General features: G+C 61.2%; 1 protein-coding gene and 1 long non-coding RNA gene across 6 annotated transcripts in view; one reads left to right on the top strand and one right to left on the bottom strand.

Annotated features, from left to right (window-relative positions):
* Window positions 1-539: 539 nt before the first annotated feature.
* LOC104148773 (uncharacterized) lies at window positions 540-7,580 on the top strand. Its single transcript, XR_011136493.1, has 4 exons — window positions 540-675; window positions 3,481-3,731; window positions 3,804-3,904; window positions 7,500-7,580. It is a non-coding gene; the product is annotated as an uncharacterized lncRNA (long non-coding RNA).
* The window catches only part of ADAM18 (ADAM metallopeptidase domain 18), a 26,991-nt gene continuing 16,661 nt past the window's right edge, over window positions 7,274-17,603 (bottom strand). For 3 of the 5 annotated variants that reach the window (XM_068920847.1, XM_068920850.1, XM_068920849.1), the window contains 13 exons: window positions 17,026-17,102; window positions 16,728-16,905; window positions 15,820-15,885; window positions 15,459-15,530; window positions 15,155-15,321; window positions 14,964-15,045; window positions 14,237-14,373; window positions 13,746-13,926; window positions 12,653-12,742; window positions 11,147-11,345; window positions 10,130-10,235; window positions 9,526-9,709; window positions 8,650-9,236 (listed from right to left, as the gene is read on the bottom strand). In XM_068920847.1, the coding sequence (XP_068776948.1) occupies window positions 8,790-9,236; window positions 9,526-9,709; window positions 10,130-10,235; window positions 11,147-11,345; window positions 12,653-12,742; window positions 13,746-13,926; window positions 14,237-14,373; window positions 14,964-15,045; window positions 15,155-15,321; window positions 15,459-15,530; window positions 15,820-15,885; window positions 16,728-16,905; window positions 17,026-17,102 (1,986 nt within the window). In that variant the 3' untranslated portion in view covers window positions 8,650-8,789. Of the gene's footprint in view, window positions 7,588-7,829; window positions 7,984-8,413; window positions 8,523-8,649; window positions 9,237-9,525; window positions 9,710-10,129; window positions 10,236-11,146; window positions 11,346-12,652; window positions 12,743-13,745; window positions 13,927-14,236; window positions 14,374-14,963; window positions 15,046-15,154; window positions 15,322-15,458; window positions 15,531-15,819; window positions 15,886-16,727; window positions 16,906-17,025; window positions 17,103-17,603 lie in introns of those variants that run through there. The other 2 variants (XM_068920848.1, XM_068920851.1) reach the window with 2 other exon arrangements.

Genomic DNA, 17,603 nt, shown 5'->3' with positions numbered 1-17,603 from the left:
GTCTGGGTGAGATTGTGGGGTGTCTTGGGGCTGCGCTGGTCTCGTTTGCAGGGTTTTTTCAGGGATGCAGCGTACAGGATTGCAGGGTTTCTCGGGGTTGTGCCAGGCGCGATTGCAGGGTTTTTCAGGGATGCAGCAGGCAGGATTTCGGGTGTCTTGGGGCCATGTCAGGCGGGATTGCAGGGTGTCTCGGGGCCCTGGGGTGCCGGCAGTCTGGCACTGCAGCACTCCAGGATCGTGGGAGCCTCCCTGCAGCGAGCGGTGTGACGTGCCGGCTGACCTGCTTTCCCTCGTGGCTGAGCTTCCCCGTACTGCCCCGGCTCAGTGAGGGGCCGGTTTCTCCAGTGCAGAGTTGTTTTGCCCCGTGCGGTCTTGGCGTGGCAGTATGAAACGTGTCCCCGCTGTGGCTGGCGGGGGCCTGGGGTGGGGGGACCCCTTTGCCATCGTCTGTGCCCGGCAGAGCCCCATCCCGGGGTGCAGGTGCCGGGCGGGAAGCATCGCCGGCTCAGCGCTGCTGCAAGCAGCCGGTCCCACTCCGCTCAGACCTTGACGCCGAGTGCAGCCGCTGCCTCGACGAGCACGGACGCGAGGAGGGCGCCTTGATGCTGTCGGCACCAGGGACGGAGAAGAGGACATCCGGGTTCCTGCGGGGAGAAACAGGGTCCCATGGAGCAGGTCAGTGCCGTGCCGTGGTGCTTCGGGGACGGCAGCAGTGCTGTTTGCCGTGTGCGGGGATGCTGTCTGCGCTCAGCACTGCGTAAAGGTGTCGCTCGGTGGACCTGCCGCGGGCGCGGAGCCCGAGGAGGCTGAGGTGCTGGGTGCGCGGTGCACCGGATGGGTGGCGATGGCGGGACGAGGGCCTGGAGCGACGGGAGGAGGGATTCATGCGGCTGGATTGTGGCGAAGCCTTGAACTCTGCCTGCCCGCGGGGGTCCCGCTTCCTGCCGTGGGCCGGGACGGCGGCCGGCCCCGGGCGCCGCGAGGTGCTGCCAGCGCTGGGGCCGGCTGCGGGCGCGGGGGGAGCTGCGCCGGGAGAAGGGGCAGCGATGCCCTGCGGAGGTGGCGTCCCTCCGTCGGGGGGCAGCTCCCGGGCCGTCCTCATGCAGTCCGGCTGCTCTGTCTCTGCAGGCAGGAGGTCGCCCCGGGCGTTCCCGCGCCAGCGGCTGGCCTGCTGCGGCCGGGGACGCGCCAGGGCCGCTGGGGAAGGGGGGCATCTCCGGGGGCGCGGGTGCACGCTGCCGGCGCTGGGGTCTCCGTGGGGCGTCTGTGCCGCCGGACCCGAGAGCGGCCCAGCTGGGCAGCGGGGCTAACGCTGGTCCTCCGCGGGGCTGCAGGCGGGACGCTGAGGCTGGGGGGGGCGCGGGGAGCGGGGAGAGGGGGGTCGGCGCTGGCCGAGACCCGACGTCTTGCTGGGGCGGCGGGCTGTGCGTCCCGGGGAGCTCCCAGGGGACGAGGCGGGCTGAGGAGCGGTCGGTGTGTGCGCGGTCGGTGTCCTGCTCAGAGCAGGGGGCTCCGCGGCCTGGGCAGCAGCGGCGTGCTGGGTGCGCCGTGTAATTTGGGTGCTGGTGTTTGCTGTGGAGGTGGCATGCAGCGTGGCTACCGCTGGGCACCGGGGAGTGCTGAGGGCGCGATGCCCGTCCCCCCTGGAGCTGGACGTCCCCCCCCCCCCCGGAGGAGCCTGTGTTGCCCCGCCAGCGCAGGCTGGAGGGGACGTGCTGGAGGAGAGGATGCTGTGGCTGCCCGCGGAGCACCAGGACCCCGGGCGGGAGCGCGGCCTGGCCTGCAGCGGTGCCGGCGGTCCCTTCCGGGCCCCCCCCACCCCAAGGCAGCCCCAGGACAAGCGGGTGGGTTTCTCCCTTTCTCTCTTGCCTCGGCAGCTGCAGGGGAGGTCAGCGCTGGGTGTGCAGGGGCTGGTGAGACTGGGAGGGCTTCTGCTGGGCCAGCAGAGCGGCAGGAGGCAATTTCTCTGCTAGGAAGTCTCCTGGAGCCTTAGTGGTGGTGCGGCTGTGAGCCCGGGAGCTCCTAGGCCTTGTGAAGATGTGCCGTGGCCGGGAGCCTGTGCGGCAGTGCCGTGTGCTGTGTGTGTGCATGCACGCTCCTGCAGCGCAGATGTTGGAGAGGGTCCTGGTGCAGATAGATAGTGAGTGGTAACGGGGCTGAGGAGCCTCTGTCTGGACTAGGAGCAGGGCAGTGCCATTGCCCCTGAGCTGAGGCTGGTGTTGCTGTGGAGTTTCACATCCCTTTGGCTTTCGTGGTGAAAGCAGTGGATGGTGTGACCCCGCTGGGGGCGGGCGGGCGGGCGGGCTGCAGCGCCGGGAGCCAGGCCGCGGCGGAGGTAGATCTGCCGGAGAGGTGCTACGCCCGCGTAGCTCTGCGCCCTGGTGCCGCCGGGGCCAGAGGTGCGCTGCAGGAGCCCGAGCGTGCGCTCTAGGGGCTGGAGAGCAGTGCAGCACTGCAGCGTTGGGGCGGCTGGGGCTAGCACTGGCCTGGGGAGACGGAGGGAAGTGGAGCTGTGGAGAGTGGCCGCTCGGTAAGAGGTTGGTGATTTGTGCCTGCTTGTGCAGCGAGTGCTCCTGGCGGTGCCGCAGGGGCAGAAGGTGGCCTGCAGTTGGCCCCCGTGCCCGCTCTGGCTGCGCACAGGGTGCGCGTGACCTCTGTGCAGAACGCCCTGGGCAGGGACTGTCTGTCTCGGGTGGTAGCTGTGGCCCGTGCCACTCTGAGCAGTGGGTCTGGGAGCAGGAGCCCGTCCTCTGCGATGGGAAATGTCTCTTGGGTCTGCAGGGTCTGGCTCCTGTCCCCGTGGGCCACGCTGGGGGTGTGGTCTCGCCGGGTCCTGCTCTGTCACCCTCTGGGCAGGGAGCGGAGGGCAGTAAGTAATGAGGAGCTGCTGCCTCTGAACCTCATATGTAGACAGGTATATTTGCATGAGCTGCTGGGTGGGTGGGTTGGTGTGTGTGTGGGTGTGTTGCACATGAGAGACTTTTGGGTGGATAGTGGTTGCCAGTTCTGCAGCTGCCTGGCAAGCTCAGGTCAGTGCTTGCCCTTAGTGGACAAGTGTTGTTTTCAGGTTCCCATTCCTTTTGGGCAGGGGAGCGCGTTGCTGCTTCCTCGTGTCGGGCCCCCGCCGGGCGGGAGGGTGCCCGTGGCTGATTGATTGCAGGCTGTGCTTTCTCAGGGTGCCAACCGCCTCTGGGAAGATGGAGCCAGGGAGTGTGCGGTGTAGGAAGGGAGCCACTGTGTGTGTGTGTGTTGTCATGTGTTTTGGTGAGCCTCCTTCTGGAGGAGTGTGGGGGAAGCAGGTCTTGCTGTAGGTGCTGAAGCTGTTGTCTGCTGTGCTGGGCTCTAGCAGGAGGACGCGAAGGAGCAGGCAGGCGGGCAGGGAGCGCTGCAGACCCCGGGGTGCCAAGGTGGAGTGAGTGAGTGAGTTTCTGTAGTCTTGTGTTGTGGGTGGTGTCTGTGAGGCTGCTGTGTTTTCTGCAGGGAAGCTGGCCCCAGGATGGGAAGAAGCTATGTGTGCCCGGATCTTCTTGGAGGAGTGAGGTCTGGAGAAGGTGCCTGGAGAAGAAGAAGGCAGCAGTGTGCCATGGAGCCTGGGTGGGCTCTCTTTTGCAGGACATGGCCAGCGCAGTCTGTCAGCCTGGGTGCCTCCTTGCCTCTATACCTGGCGGTGGCGGTGGTGGTGGTGGCGGCGGTGGCGGTGGTGTGTGTGCACACAGAGCTCCCCTGCAGAGGTGAGAAGAGAGAGGTGCCCAGAGAAGAAGTTGGAGGTGTGCCAGGAGGTCTGGGCACAGTCTCTTTTGCAGGACATGGCCAGGGCTGTTGGCTGTGGTGCCTCCTGGGCTGCGTGTCTATCTGGTGGAGCAGCAAGTGCTGGAGATGTCCCTGCTGGCTGTGGGCTGTGCAGGTAAGCAAGCAAGCAAGTAAGTAAGCAAGTAAGAAAGACAGTTTGTGATGGCCAGTGTGCAGTATTGGCATGGGGCAAAGGAAGGAAAGGCAGAGAGGAGGAAGGAAAGGCAGAGAGGAGGAAGGAAAGGAAGAGGGAGAGCAAGTAGTATCTGGGCTCAGTGAGAGACAGAGACATTGTTGGAGAGAGAGAGAGAGATGGATGGATGGGTAGATAGTAGTGTCTGGGCTAGGTGAGAGAGAGGCCTTGTTGGAGAGAAAGAGAGAGGGAGATGGATGGATGGATGGATAGATGGCAGCAGCTGTGTGGAGCGGTGCTGGGCTGCGGCTGCCTGGCCTGGGTCTCTGCGGCAGCAGTGTTTGGTTGTGGGCCTGGCTGTGTGCGATGGAGCTTAGTGGTGGGGCAAGGTGCGTCTGGTGGGGGCTGCTGGAGAGGGCCTGTGGTCATGCTGAGAGAGCTGTGTGTGGACTGGTGCTGTAAGGAAGAAAGGAAGAAAGGGAGTGTGGGTTGTGAAGGGGTGCTGCTGGTTCCCTGAGCAGGCCGGCAGGCAGCGAGAGGGTTGTTTGTGTGCAAGGGACTCTGAGGAGCTTGTGCTGTGGCCTGTGGCCTTGCAGTCCCCTAGGGTGGTGGCTGTGTGGGAGTCAGAGGGGCCGGGGCTTAGTGTCAGCGGAGGCTTTCATGGGTAGAGGCTGTGCTGGAGGGGAGTCTGCTGGCTGGCAGGTTGGGAGGGCAGGTGGGATCTGTGGGGCAGGCTAGGGGCTGGGGTGGCCTAGGAGGAGCAGAGTGCAGGGTGGGGAAAGGGTGCGGAGGTGGTTGTTGTGGTGGGCAGAGTAGAAGAGGAGAGTGGGCTGGAGTGGAGTGGAGTGGTGAGGTGAGGAGCAGCCGGGTTGGAGTCTGGAGCAGGGGGTGGGAGGTGAGGGGCCTGGTGGAGAGTGGAGTGGGGGTAGTGGTGTGATGGGGGGGGGGGGGGACTGTGGCAGAGAGGGGTGGCCAGGGGGCGAGGATGATGGATGGGAGTGAAGGTGATGGTGGGTAGCTGGCTGCATGGGGCTAGACATAGATGGGCAGGGGGAGATAGATAGATGGGCAGGGATGTGGAGTGCCTCTAGGTGCTGCTGTGGGTGGCTCAGAAAGATGTATGGGGCAGTGGTGGGGCAGAGTGTGTGGGGGGAGAGTGTGGCCCTGAGCCTGGCCGGGTGGCCCTTTGGTGAGCGTGTGTTTGCTGTGGGGAAGTGCTGGAGAGGAGAGAGAGAGAAATGGAGACACAGGCAGGTAGATGTCTGGGAGGTTGTAGGAGACTGGCAGGGTCTTGTCTGGTGTTGGTGGGGGAAGAGCGGCAGCCTGCAGGGGACGGTGGTGCGGGCCACCTCTGGAGGCTGCCTGTGCCCGTGTGTCCTGGGTGGAGGTGGAGGAGCTGGAGAGGGAGATGAGTGATTGGCAGGGAGGGAGGGAGATGACTGATAGACCGACAGGCAGACAGCTAGCTAGCTAGCTAGCTAGCTAGGTGGGTGGAGGTGTCTGTGGGTGGAGGGGGTGCTGGGGTGAGCTGTGCGGAGGTGCTGGGCAGTGTTTGTGAGGCAGGGGAGATGATAGAGAGATAGATAGATAGTCAGCTAGGCAGGTAGGTGCTGAGAGTGAGGGGGAGGTGGGGGAGAGAGAGAGGGGGGGGGCTTCCCGGCCGGGAGCTGTGGCCAGGATGGTGGTGGGCTCCCAGGCCAAGGCAGGGGTCTTGGATCCATTGTCTCTCTAGCATCTAGCTACCTCCAGTGGAGGAGGTGGAGTGAGTGTTGGGGGGGGGGGGTCGAAGTGGCCTGGGAGCTCTGGGCAGGCCCCCCCCCCAATGGAGAGGCTCTCTGGGAGGTGGTGGGGCTGCGTGGTGGGCCTGGGGCTGTGATTGGAGGGCCCTGCTGGGGGGGCAGGCGCAGCCCGCTCAAAACGGGGCGCGCTCAAGCGACCGCGGGAGCGCAGCGAACGGGGACGAGCAAACGGGGCAGTTAGCGTGGCAGTTCGCGGGGCGAGAGAGCGGGGCCGGGGCCCGCCACTCTGCCCGAGCTCCTGCAGCCCTCCGGGGCAGGCCCTCGCCCCGGGGGCCCCTCTCCTCCTCCAGGTAGGTCTCCCTTCTCCCCCGCTCCGGGGCCGGAGCGCCCGGGCCCAGGGGGCCCTTCCCTGGCCCGGGCCCCTGGTCCACGGGCCTGCTCCCTGGAGCTCCAGGCCAGGCCGCCCTGGAGCCCTCAGGACCCCAGCCAGGGCTCCAGCCTCTCCACCAGCCCCACGCCCAGCAGGGGCCAGGGCCAGGGCCCCTGGCTCGGAGCTGCGGCTAAGTGCCCTGCCTGGCACCACTGGCCTCTGCCTGCGGAGGGAGCTGGCCAGCCCTGAGCCCCCTCCAGCACGGGAGGCAGGCCACCCCGCTAGGCTTAGCCAACCTCAGCCCTACCCCACACACTCTTCTTCGGGCAGGTTCCCTCCTCCAGCCCTCGGGGGCCCCAGCAGAGACCAACCATCAGGGCTGCCCATCGCGGCTCCCCAGGGCCAAGGACCAGCCCCACTCCACTCCAGCACTTCTCTCCAGGGCACCACCACCCCTCAGAGGCCTCACTGCCCATGAGGCGCCCCTAGGGCCAGGCAGGCCACCTGGGGGCACTCGGCTCTCGGGGCTAGGACCAGCCTGGCTCCAGGCCTCAGCTACAGACCTGCCCTACTCACCAGCTGCCCGCAAGCCACCTGCAGGGAGCCCTGCCCAAGGCCAACCTGGGCACGCTGCTGAGAGCCGGCCCCTCCACAGGCAGCACCACCCACCAGTCAGCAGACTGCCCAACACATTGACCGACTGACTGACTGACACACTGCTTTCCTGGCCACCACCTCACCACCTCTGCAGACTAGCTCCACCCAGAGTGCTGCTCCACTCTCCGCACCGCCCCAGGAGAGCACGCACACACCAGGCACCCACTCAGCTGCAGCACCAACTCTGCCTCACACCTACGGGGTCAGACCCACCCCCCCCCCCCAAACCTGCCTAGCACATACCACCTGCTCCGCCAGGCACCCCAGAGGCCTCACTCACCAGTACCAAGCCCTGCTCTGCTCCAGCACCCCAACTCCAGGGGACACAGCCACGCACCTCTCCTTCCTGCTGCCCCTGTCCACAGCCTCCCCTTTCCAGGCCACCGGGGCACCAGACCACTGCTCCCCTCCATCATGCACCCTCCAACTAACTGTACTGAGCTCACCTCCACCAGGCACACGCGCAGCAGACACCAGGCAGCCAGGCTCCCACAGCAGCCCCCCCACTCACTCCTCCTCTCGCTCTCCCTCGCTCCACACAGACAGCACCGACACCACACTCAGAGGCAGCACAGGACTCGAGCATCACTAAGACAGACCTTTTATTGAACAAGACAAAAGCCAACATAAACTGCAGCCACTTACAGCAAGCAATGCACCGCCTGTCAGCAGACTGGGGCCATCTTCCACGAGGCAGTCCCTCGAGGCCTCGCCAATGTGCCTTAGCTCTCCGGCCTCACCAGGACCAGCCTAGCAGAACGCTCCTCAAGCAGGCTGTGTCGCACTATCAATCATCTGTCTTCCTTTCCAGAGCTCCACCATCAACACCCAGGCCCCCACCTGCCCGGGTCCACACGACTGCTCAGCTCACGCAGCACACCTTCTGTCTTCATAACACCCTGCAGGAAAAAACACCGAGTGGAGACTCCAGTTAGCTGCCAGGCCCCTTCACCACAGGCACAGCCCCACAACACCCTCTGCCACAGAGCACCCGCTGGCAGGACCGCACCACCTCCACCAGCACTGCACATAACAGCACATGCACAGCAGCTATTTCCCCCCCCCCCCAACCCCAACAAAAAAGAAACCACCCACAGACATACACACACATTACACCCGTCCATGAGCCAGGCTCACTTACTCATCAGATGGCGACTGCTCCGGCACGCGACACCGGCACCATTCATTTCTCCTAATAATCAGGACAGCAGACCCAATGAGGATGGGCAGAAAGAGGCAGAAACTTATAAGGAGCCAGTTCCTCACCACAGTCCCGCTCGGGTCGATGGCATCCCCTAGAGAAAGGGCAGACATAACCTCCTTTGGCACACAAAGCAGAGCCCTCCGGACCACAATGCCCACCCACCCAGACCGGCATGGCAGCACAGCTGCACAGCTCCAGATGTCTACACAGCCACAGGAACACGCATACCTGCAGCTACCATCTGCCTCCCTAGGCCACAGCTACTACTTCCTCAGCGACCCACGAGAGCCCCGCAGGATCCCACTCCCAAGCCTGGCACTCGCAGCTCGTCTCCAGCCACCTCGGCCCTGCTCCCTCACTACAGGACCCAGCCCACTGACGGCCCCGAGACTGGCGCTCCTGACTCCAGCTCGCGCCTACTCCACTGCACGCGCCGCTTTCCCTTGCCTTCACCCCAGGCAAGCGGTGCGGCCTGGCCATCAGAAAAGGACCCGGGAGCAGGAACTGCCCCTGCTGCTTACCGCCTCTGAACAGGCTCTCGCTGCTTCCTCCCATTGTGCTCCCTTTCTCTCGGCACGTTGGCGGCTGCCAGCCGGGATGGCAATGACAGAGCCCTTTGTTATTGCAAACCTGCCGTTCAGCAAGAAGAAGGAAACACACGCCCGTTAGCTACCAGGCGTCACCACCAGCTTCACACGTATGCCAAATGCCTTGGCAGACACATCGCAGCAGGCAGCACAAGGCAAAGGTTTCGCATGCACAACTCACCTGAGGCTCCCAGGCGCACACATATAGACCTCTTTATAGACAGGGCCGTCAGCGACTCAGTCCCACGGTCGCTCCCCATGACCGGGGCAGGGAGCAACTCAAAACACCCAGCTGCTAGGACCAGGCTGATTACACACCGTCAGGGTCCTGCACAACTGTGCTCTCTCCGGGGGGGGGGGGAGGGGGGGGGGCCTCACCTTCTATCCCATCTTTAGCACTTGGGCCCAGCCTGCAGAGAGGCTGGGCCGCTTCCTCCTGGGCAGGGGCAGTGAGCTGAGCCCACTGGCCTGCCACTTCTCCCACACCTAGCCACCAAGAGATTTGTTTCATAGCTGCTAACAATGCAGACTCCAGAGAGACTCCAGGACTTCCTCCACCAATTCCTCCTCCCTCCCCAGCTCTCTCTCCCTCCAGACACGTCACACAGCTTTGGCAAGGGACGGATCGGGAGAGCCTGCCGGCACACCAATGAGAGCACAAGGCATTGCTACTTACACCGTGATTGTGGCATTTCGTCTTTATGTCACACTTATAGTTCAAGACGGCAGCAGGCACGCACTTCTGGTTCATGCAGATCTAGAAGCCAAAGACATGCATCGCAGCTCAGCAGACAGCACACACTCATCACGCACGCTCGCTCGCTCCTGAGAGCCACGGGGCTTCCAGGAGCCCGCTTCGGAGCGGCAGCCTTCGAGCCGGGCCCTGTCCGACACCACCTCCATCCACACGCAGCTCCCGACTCGTTCGGAAGCGCGCTGATGGGAAAAGCAGCCGCCCTAGGGGCCCTGACACCGCTACCACGGCAGCACCCTCTACAACTCTTCCGATCGCAGAGACAAAACCAGCGTTCCTAAGGAGGGCTTACCATGTGCTCGTCGCAGACGGTGCCGTCGTTCACCAGCATTGGGTCCCTCTGCGTGGGCGGCTGCATGTAGTCTAACGTCACGCACAACGAGTGCCGCACCCGGGTGTAAATGACCGCAGCTTTTTCCTTAGTAAACGGCTTACGACCCGCATATTCACAAACGAGCTTCCCACAGCGGCGATCCCTACAAATGCATCAAGAGGACATTTCCAAGGCAACCCGTCCTCGCCACAGCTCTTCCCGTGCCACGCTGCCGCCGAGCGAGCTCTCGGCGAGCAGCCTGCCGTTCAAAAGCTCCCCAGCGCGAGCGCTCCCTGCTCACGCGTCGGTCCCCTCTAGGCCTCGCTCTCGCCCAGAACGGCTCGGCACAGGCGCCCCTCGTTCCCCTCCCAGACACCACCAGTGCGAACACTTACAAGCAGAGATTCCCACCCCCCCCACCTCCAGAACAGCACGCTTCACTCCTCTGCCCCTGAGCAGCAGAGTCCAGAAATGCCCTCCGCTGCTGTTTCGCCCCACACCTTGGCGCGGAGGGTCACCTGCTCTGCAGCAGCCTGCGCGGCAGCCGGAGGACTGCAGCACCGCTCCTTCCTAACTTACTTACTTCCACGCGCAACTCCGGTAGCCGCTCGGATCCGAGCCACAGTGTCCCATTCTGTCCCTTTGGCCGTTAATTTCTTCATAACAGGCCGGGGGCCCATTTTTGGCACCTGCAAACACAGTCTGTCACATACCGTCTCTCCAGAGCGTCCCCACATAGGCACACGAGCCACGACTTTGGCCACGCGGTATGCCTGCGCCTTGGCCAAGCCGCAGGCGCTCCGTTCTCTCCCGCGCCCTCGGGACCGTGGCTGCGCAAGACCCCAGAGAATACAGCTTTCACCCGCCCGCTCAGCACAAACTGCTCCTACACGTTACTCCACTCGCTTCACATCCTCACCAGAGCACGCAAAGAAGCTTCACTGCAATTTGGAGAAAGCCGGGCTTTTCCCAAAGCAGCCGCAAGGCCTTCCGGGACATTGCTAGGCTTCTCATCCCAGAGACCACGGCCGTCCGCTCCCTGTGGCTCCCCGACATGCTCTCGCCCAGCCAGACGGGAAGGCACGCGCCGCTAGGCAGTCGCGACCCACGTGCCGCGGGCATCCGGTGCCCGCTCCTGCCACGTGTTTGTACTACGTCCCGGTCCTTCGCGTACACAGCGTCCCAAACGCCATCTGCGCTACAAACGAACGCCTGCACGCACGTTACACCCTACGGTCACGAGGCGTACGCTCCCTACCAGTCATTACTCCAGGTGCCTGGGACACTTGCGCCTGAGCTATAACTGGGACTGGGCCACCGGCCCAAGCGCTGCATCTCACCGTACATTAACGGACTTCTCTTTCTTATATGCTTTTCGGCCAGTCCCCGCGCTGTGACAGCTCGCGGATTAAGGGACTTCTCAACACCCGCTTCCCTGCTTTCCTCCGCACCTCCTTTTCCTTCTCGCGCACGCGCGACCCGGGCTTCTGTCAGGGCCAGGCTTCCCCCGGGCGATGGTTTCGTGCCGTAGCTCAGGCACACGTGCGTAGCTACCTCCCCGCTCCGGGATCGTCCCCCCGCGACCGTTCGTCACCGTTACCTTTCCCAAAGATCTTCTGACACTGCTTGTCGGCCGTCTGGCAAACTCCTTTGTAACAAAAGGCAGTTCTCTTGTTGCAGGGATGCCCGTCCATGACCCAGAAGTTCGGGGTGCACTGCCCAGAGGTGCCGTTGCAATACTCTGTCAACTCGCACTCATCCTCAGGGCTGGTTCGACATAAGGTACCTCTTCTCACAAACTAGGGGAAAGAGGCAGAACACAAGGAGCTACACACGTTACCCGCTCACACCCGCAAAGGATTACAACTGGCTAGGCACAAAGCGAGTACTGCCTTTCCAGATGACGCCAGATCTAGGGAGAACCACCGGTACCGTTTCAAACTTTGCCACAAACCACACTGACCCCTCCAAAAGAACGGCGCTCAGACCCGATCTGCCGCTTCCTCGTCCCGTTACCTTGGATCAGCTACAGAGCATCGGGAGCGCCACCCAACAAGACCTCCGACTCGCACGCACGCGCTGTCCTCCGCGATTCTTTTCCCATCCTTTCCCCAGTGACACTGACACTCCTCAGAAAACTGTCTCACCTTCACACCTGCCCAGTTACAGTGTTTCTGCCACAGAGTTCGGGGCTGGCTGAAGTCCAAAAAGTCCAAGTCTCAGGAAAGGGATTTCAGGCATTCCACAGCATTTGACATTTCGGGCCGGACATCAGCCCCCAAAACAAAGGTCTACCGACTCTTCGCAAACGCTACTGCTGGCTGCCTTGCGACACGCACCGCTTAGAGCGGATACCTTCCAGAAAGCAGAGCCCGATCTCCCCGAGCGAGAAGAGTATCAGCTCCGCTCACTTCTCCTGATACTGGCTCAACCTTGCCTCTCTCCATACAGTACGTTTGCAAGACCAAAGGCACGCTTCCTTAGGCGTCGCGCCTCCGGTGGCGCACCCCCAGGATTTTTACACATCGGAAGACAGTCGGCATCTAGATAGTCCGACACAACGCAACGCTCCCGATCAGCTTTCCGCTCCTTCGTGCCGTCCCTCCCGTCTGAAAGGCCTGCGAGCCCCCCTCCCGCGACGCTCCCGTCACACGGCCCTCCGCTCGACCGCGTCCGGGCAGCTGGGGGGCCAGGCAGATTTTTTCACAAGACTGCAGACCGTCGCGGAAAGGAGTGAAACGGCCCTGCTCCCCAGGTCAGAAGTCACAACAGGAAAAATGCTACAAGCCTGGCACGTGGAGTTCGGGGACGTGTCTCCTTGATCTCGGGGCTGACTGACAGTGCTTGGAAAAAGGGCAAAGTCGCGGCTCCTGACAAACACCATCCTGAGACACAGGCGCCTCATGGGCAACAGTGTTTCGGGCAGCTCCACTGACTACGATCTCTCAGACTCGTCTAAGCGGTTCTGTTGGGTGGCAGGACAGCCCACTTCTACCTTCCGCGTCCCATTACACACATTCTGCCACTGAGGCCTGGAGGCTAGCGCTGCCCACGTGGGGCCCCTTCTCGGGGAACGCGGGGCGACCGTTCCTGGTATGCAGCTTACCTGGCATCTCCAGCAGCACGGTCCAGACAGGCATTCGACCCCTTTCTTGGTTTTGCATCCGACTGTACAGCACTGATCACGCTGACATTCCTGAAAGTTAACGGCACAGATGATTAGCTAACAGATTTAGCTTCAGGTTAGCTAGCCCTCCCTTCACGGGTGAGACGATAACAAGAGGCAGCTTTGCCAGCCCTTCCGGGAGCGACCCGTCCTCCTGAGGGGAGCCGGGTCCCAGACACGCTGCCTGCTGCTGATCGACGGCGCACGTGAGGGACCTGCAAAGCAGCTCCTCTGCCTGGACGCCGTGTTCAGTCCGCACGGCTGCACGGTACTTGAGGAAGACGGTCCCCTTTGTTACAAGGCTGCAAGGGAACCGCTTCAGCGGCTGCCGTGGCGGCTCGTGGAGACAGAGCGCGCTGGTGGACGCGCTCGCTGGGAAAGCAGCTACCGACAGAGGACAGAGCGCTCTTCCACTGCCATATAAAGCAAACATCTCCTCTGAAGCCCTCTTGTGGCACCCAGAGTACTGGTCCTAAATTCTGTTTTCTCCATTGACTCCACATTAGCTCCCAAACTGTCAACAACCCGTAAGATCTGCATAACTGTGCCCCAGCCTTCTCAGTAACGGGCAGTTGCGCCGTTCCTCCTCGTGTCATAACCGCTCACCCATTTGGCCAAGGTACCGGTCGCCGAACGAGACCGGCAGCGTCACAAATTGGACTGCTTCCCTGCCCATCATCTCTCCAGAACCTCTTCAGGTCGTTCCCTGAAGCGGGAGGGAGGGAGGGAGGGGCAGGGGCAACTGGTCATTACTGCTAAAGCTGGTTATGAGGTCACACCATCCAGCTGTTGGGAGCAATGCAAATGGACATCCTCTTTGACAGCCACTTCGCACGCAACTGCAACCGTGGCCCAGCGCGCGCAGAGCACTCGCGCTTCCTTACGGCACCGCGAGGCCCCTGGCTGGCCCTCTCTGCCCTGCACAGAGCTCTTGTCAGTACAGGAGCAATTCCCACCTCTCCTCTGGATATTTCTTGCCCCCTTGGGCACGCAGCCTAATTCTTTCTTCCCATGCCCAGGCTCAACAACTCACCTCGGCTGAACCACAGTCACAAGCCTCTCCTGGCTCCACCACTTTGTTGCCGCACACGGGAGCTTTATATGAGAGGTCCATAGCTGGCTTATTCCACAGACATTGCCCTTCTCCAGCAGTGAGAAAACGCACAAAGTCTCTTACGCTGCAGCTGCTGAAGGCTTTTGTACCAGTCGAGCGCCTGAAAGTCACAGAAAAACACTACCGTACAAATGATCTATGCTTCAGGGAACACGCGTTCCCTCGCGCCCCCAGACACCAGAGGCTTTCCGCTGGTGCGGCCAGAGGAAGCTGGCTGCTATCCGGACCTGCCGGTCTCTGCACGCTACTGTACTTTTAACCTGCTCTGCCACTCGCAGGCAGAGCTTCTGTGACGCTTACTGCACGCCCGATACGGGGCAGGAGCGCACGCTTTCCGACCCTACGTCGCTCCCGGGGCCTCATACCTCACCAAACCGCACGGGCAATGAAAGTCAGGGAGAAAGTCTTACGCCGCGTTGCTCTGCATTAAGCAGGTGGCTCCCGCGCAGCGACAACTCCTGGAATCGTCGTAGCCTATTCCCAGGCTCAGCCCCAGCAGCTGCGCAAGGATCACCGAAAACGTCTCCAGGGTCATAGCTCTGCGGTACTACAATGGCAACAAGGGCAGACCTAAGACTTCAGTCGTTTCTGCACGCAGGGCTCTCCTTTCCTCCTGTAGGGCTCTCAGGGGCTCATCTGGCGACAAAGAGGCCAGACGGACAGAGTGCACGCCCCACCGTTTCGGGACTGGCGCTCTTCACGTCAGAGCGGGCGGGAAGCTAGGAAGACCGCGACTGCGTCTGACTCCAACCCCTGCTCGGACATTTCTGGGCAGAGGACCTAGCCGCGACAGCGCTCAGCAGGAGCTGCGGGCAAACTGCCGTGAGGCTTCAGAGGTCCTGCACAAATAGCCTCAGAGGCGGCCTGCAGCAGAGGACCGCACGTGACAAGGAGCTGGCCGCTCCGCGCTCCTCGCTCACGGCATCTCTGCCGTATAGTACAGAGGTCGCTCCGCATCTGCCCATCTTGCGATCGCCCCCTCCGGTCCTACCGCAAAGGGCTGCGCTGTCTCTTCTGCCAGGGAGTTCTTAGTCGTGACAGTAGGTGTGGGGCTTACCTCTTTAGGCTAAGGCCAACACTTCCCCCAAACACAGAGCATGTTATGGGTTCAAAGAGACAGGTTCAACGGTACCGTACCAAGGCAACCCCTCCAGCATAGTTCTTGAGACACAGCCTCCTCGCCGAAACCGCCCCTACGTAACGGGGCTGCTCCCTGTAACTGCGGAACAGAACGGGCTCCGGGTCACGCATATGCTGCTGTACATTACCTCGACAGCTTCCTATCCCTGTTGTTCCCCGACTACCTAATATAGCCGTGCTTCTCTTACACAAATAGGTACGTTATGTCCTGTAGCCGCAAGACGCGATGCGTATTTTTCCACTGCAAAAATGTCCGCAGTAACTCCTCAGCATCTCCCGTGGTAGGGATTTTATTATTTTCTGTCCAAAACTCCAGGGAAGTCAATACTATCGTAAGATTAAGGCGAGTAAACATCTGGAAAAACATGGACAAAACAGATGTTCCAGAGAACCCAGCTCCTCCGCAGCCTCCAGCTTGCTTTGGCTAGGGGGCCTTGTCCATGCCGCTACGACAGAGCACCTACATTTTGAACGCAACCAAAAGCAACTTACACTGTTCACATAGCTGAAAAGCTGCACTATCTTGTCTGTCACAGCATCCCTGTCAGCACCCATGTAGTCATACTGAAACAAGCACAGGAACACATCACTGCGAGGCGATAGCGTGTGGCCTGTAACACTGTCCCGATGAATCGCTCAGCACGCAGGTGAACTCTCTGGGAGCGCTGCCTATGGTGCCTGCTGTACCATAGTCTTATTCATGCCCAAGAGGAAGGGAGTTGCTTGTCATTCCGCGGAGACCGTCAGGCCCCGTGCAAATTGCCATCAACGTTCTCTGAGGCCACCGCATTGCTGCATATCGCATTTTTTACTAGAAGAAACAATTTACCCTAGAGAGCGTAAAAAAACTTACCAGAGCCTTGTCCAAAATTGCGTGCACTTCCAGATATCGAGGGGATCTAGTGACAGCTTGCTTACTCTTCAGGGAAAAAAACAATAAACATAAAACCCACACACGCATTAGTGGATGACTTTTTCTCTTTACAGCAACTCTGCAAAAGAGACACTTAGGTCTACAGTCAATTCATGTGCTTCAAAACCAATTACGTCTCCACAACAAACGGTCACGGTCGTCTAAGAAACGATTCCGTACGACATCCACGATGTGTCACGATCAGCCACAGAATCGGGCCGCATCTCTAGCGACAGACGTCGTGGCAAGGCTCCTGGCCCACAGAACAAGATGCCAATTTCCAACAGACTGCAGAGACAGGCGTTCCCTCTTTCCTGCTAACACCACCTCTGGACAATAGCTGCACGGAAGTAACGTGCGCTGCACGACTGCCACGCCAACTGCTCTCCTAATACTTCACAATCCTGGTGTTTCTGTGCCACCCGGTAGTTTCTAGCAAAGGCTACGTCTTTGCCCCCTCTCTCGAGCGGGTCTCTTCCACCTCGTTAGAAAGCACACACGGTCGCGTCCGTGCGTGCTAACTGCTGCCCAGAAATCCCCAGCCCCCCCAGTGCAGGCTGAGGCCGTGCTCTGTCCTTCGACCACCCTCACAGCTTCTACTTGTCACGGGCAGCGCAGAGATGTCATTCTTTGCGCAGATAAGATACAAAGCCCTTTGGCACCTGATGGCCTGAATAAACCCAGGGGCTACGCTAGCAGCTTTGCTCAAACGTCCAGAAACAACAGGCAACCTCACAGCAGGAGGCACCCTTTGGCTAGGGATTTCCCACGTCCGCACCACTTTCTCACGAGCCTGATGCCCGATTCCACAGAAAACAAAACGCAACACTGCTACACACTGAACTCACTTGCGTTCCGGCATTCAGCTTCTGCGAAATCTCCTGAGGCTGTGCAAGAGAGCTGTTTTCTACAAAGAGCTGATTCTCGACATTTTCGTTCCACACTGGATAAACGAGATGCTGATATCCCGGTGCAGCATCCAGAGGCTCAATGCCGTAGGTGGCATTCGCTAGCTGCAGAATCCCACTGCAAAACACAGGCACGAAGCGGCAGCGGCCGCTCCTTCGCTACCTTCGGACAACCAACGCGGACAGTGCACGGCACCCTGGCTTATGCTCGTCCCGCACGCAAAGGCGACAGATTTACCTCAGTCCAGAGCAGGTGCTAAGTGCCACAAGGGAACCCGGGAAACCTTCCACATAGCCTTCATAGAAGCAATCGCGCTGAAAAGGATAAAGATGAATCGATGGCATGATGGCTGCTAACGGCTTAGTGCCTCGTCCCTAGAGAACCGGACAGCGCTGCAGCACCAGACCTCGCTGCCGCCTGCGCTGCGTTCCCTCGTCCCTGCAAAGAGCACGCTCCCAGGAGCTACGCACAAAGCACGTGGGGAAAAGTGCGGCACCACAGGTTCCTCTGGGAACACACCGACACAGTGCAAACCTTCACTGACCACCTTACAGTCTTTGTCCCTTCGTCAGCTCACTAGCATCCTTTGCAGCCACGTCGGCCCTCCCTGTGGTGGGGTGCGAGCCAATGCACGCCCTCGGCATGGCTCTCCTCCCAAAAGCCGCATTAGCCGGGCAACAGCTATTGGTCTCGCAGTAACCGCGGCTCTCAGAGGCAGCCGGCACCCACAGACCGCTTCAACACGAGATGGGGGATCACTTCAACTGGAGCACCAGTTAGAGCCTGTTCAAGGCTGGGCCCGCAGTGTCTGCACA

The sequence above is a fragment of the Struthio camelus genome, chromosome 27 (assembly GCF_040807025.1).
Source record: "Struthio camelus isolate bStrCam1 chromosome 27, bStrCam1.hap1, whole genome shotgun sequence".
NCBI classification, from domain to species: Eukaryota; Metazoa; Chordata; class Aves; order Struthioniformes; family Struthionidae; genus Struthio; species Struthio camelus.
Note: the sequence above shows the minus strand (reverse complement) of the source record. Positions and strands in the feature narration are given on the sequence as shown.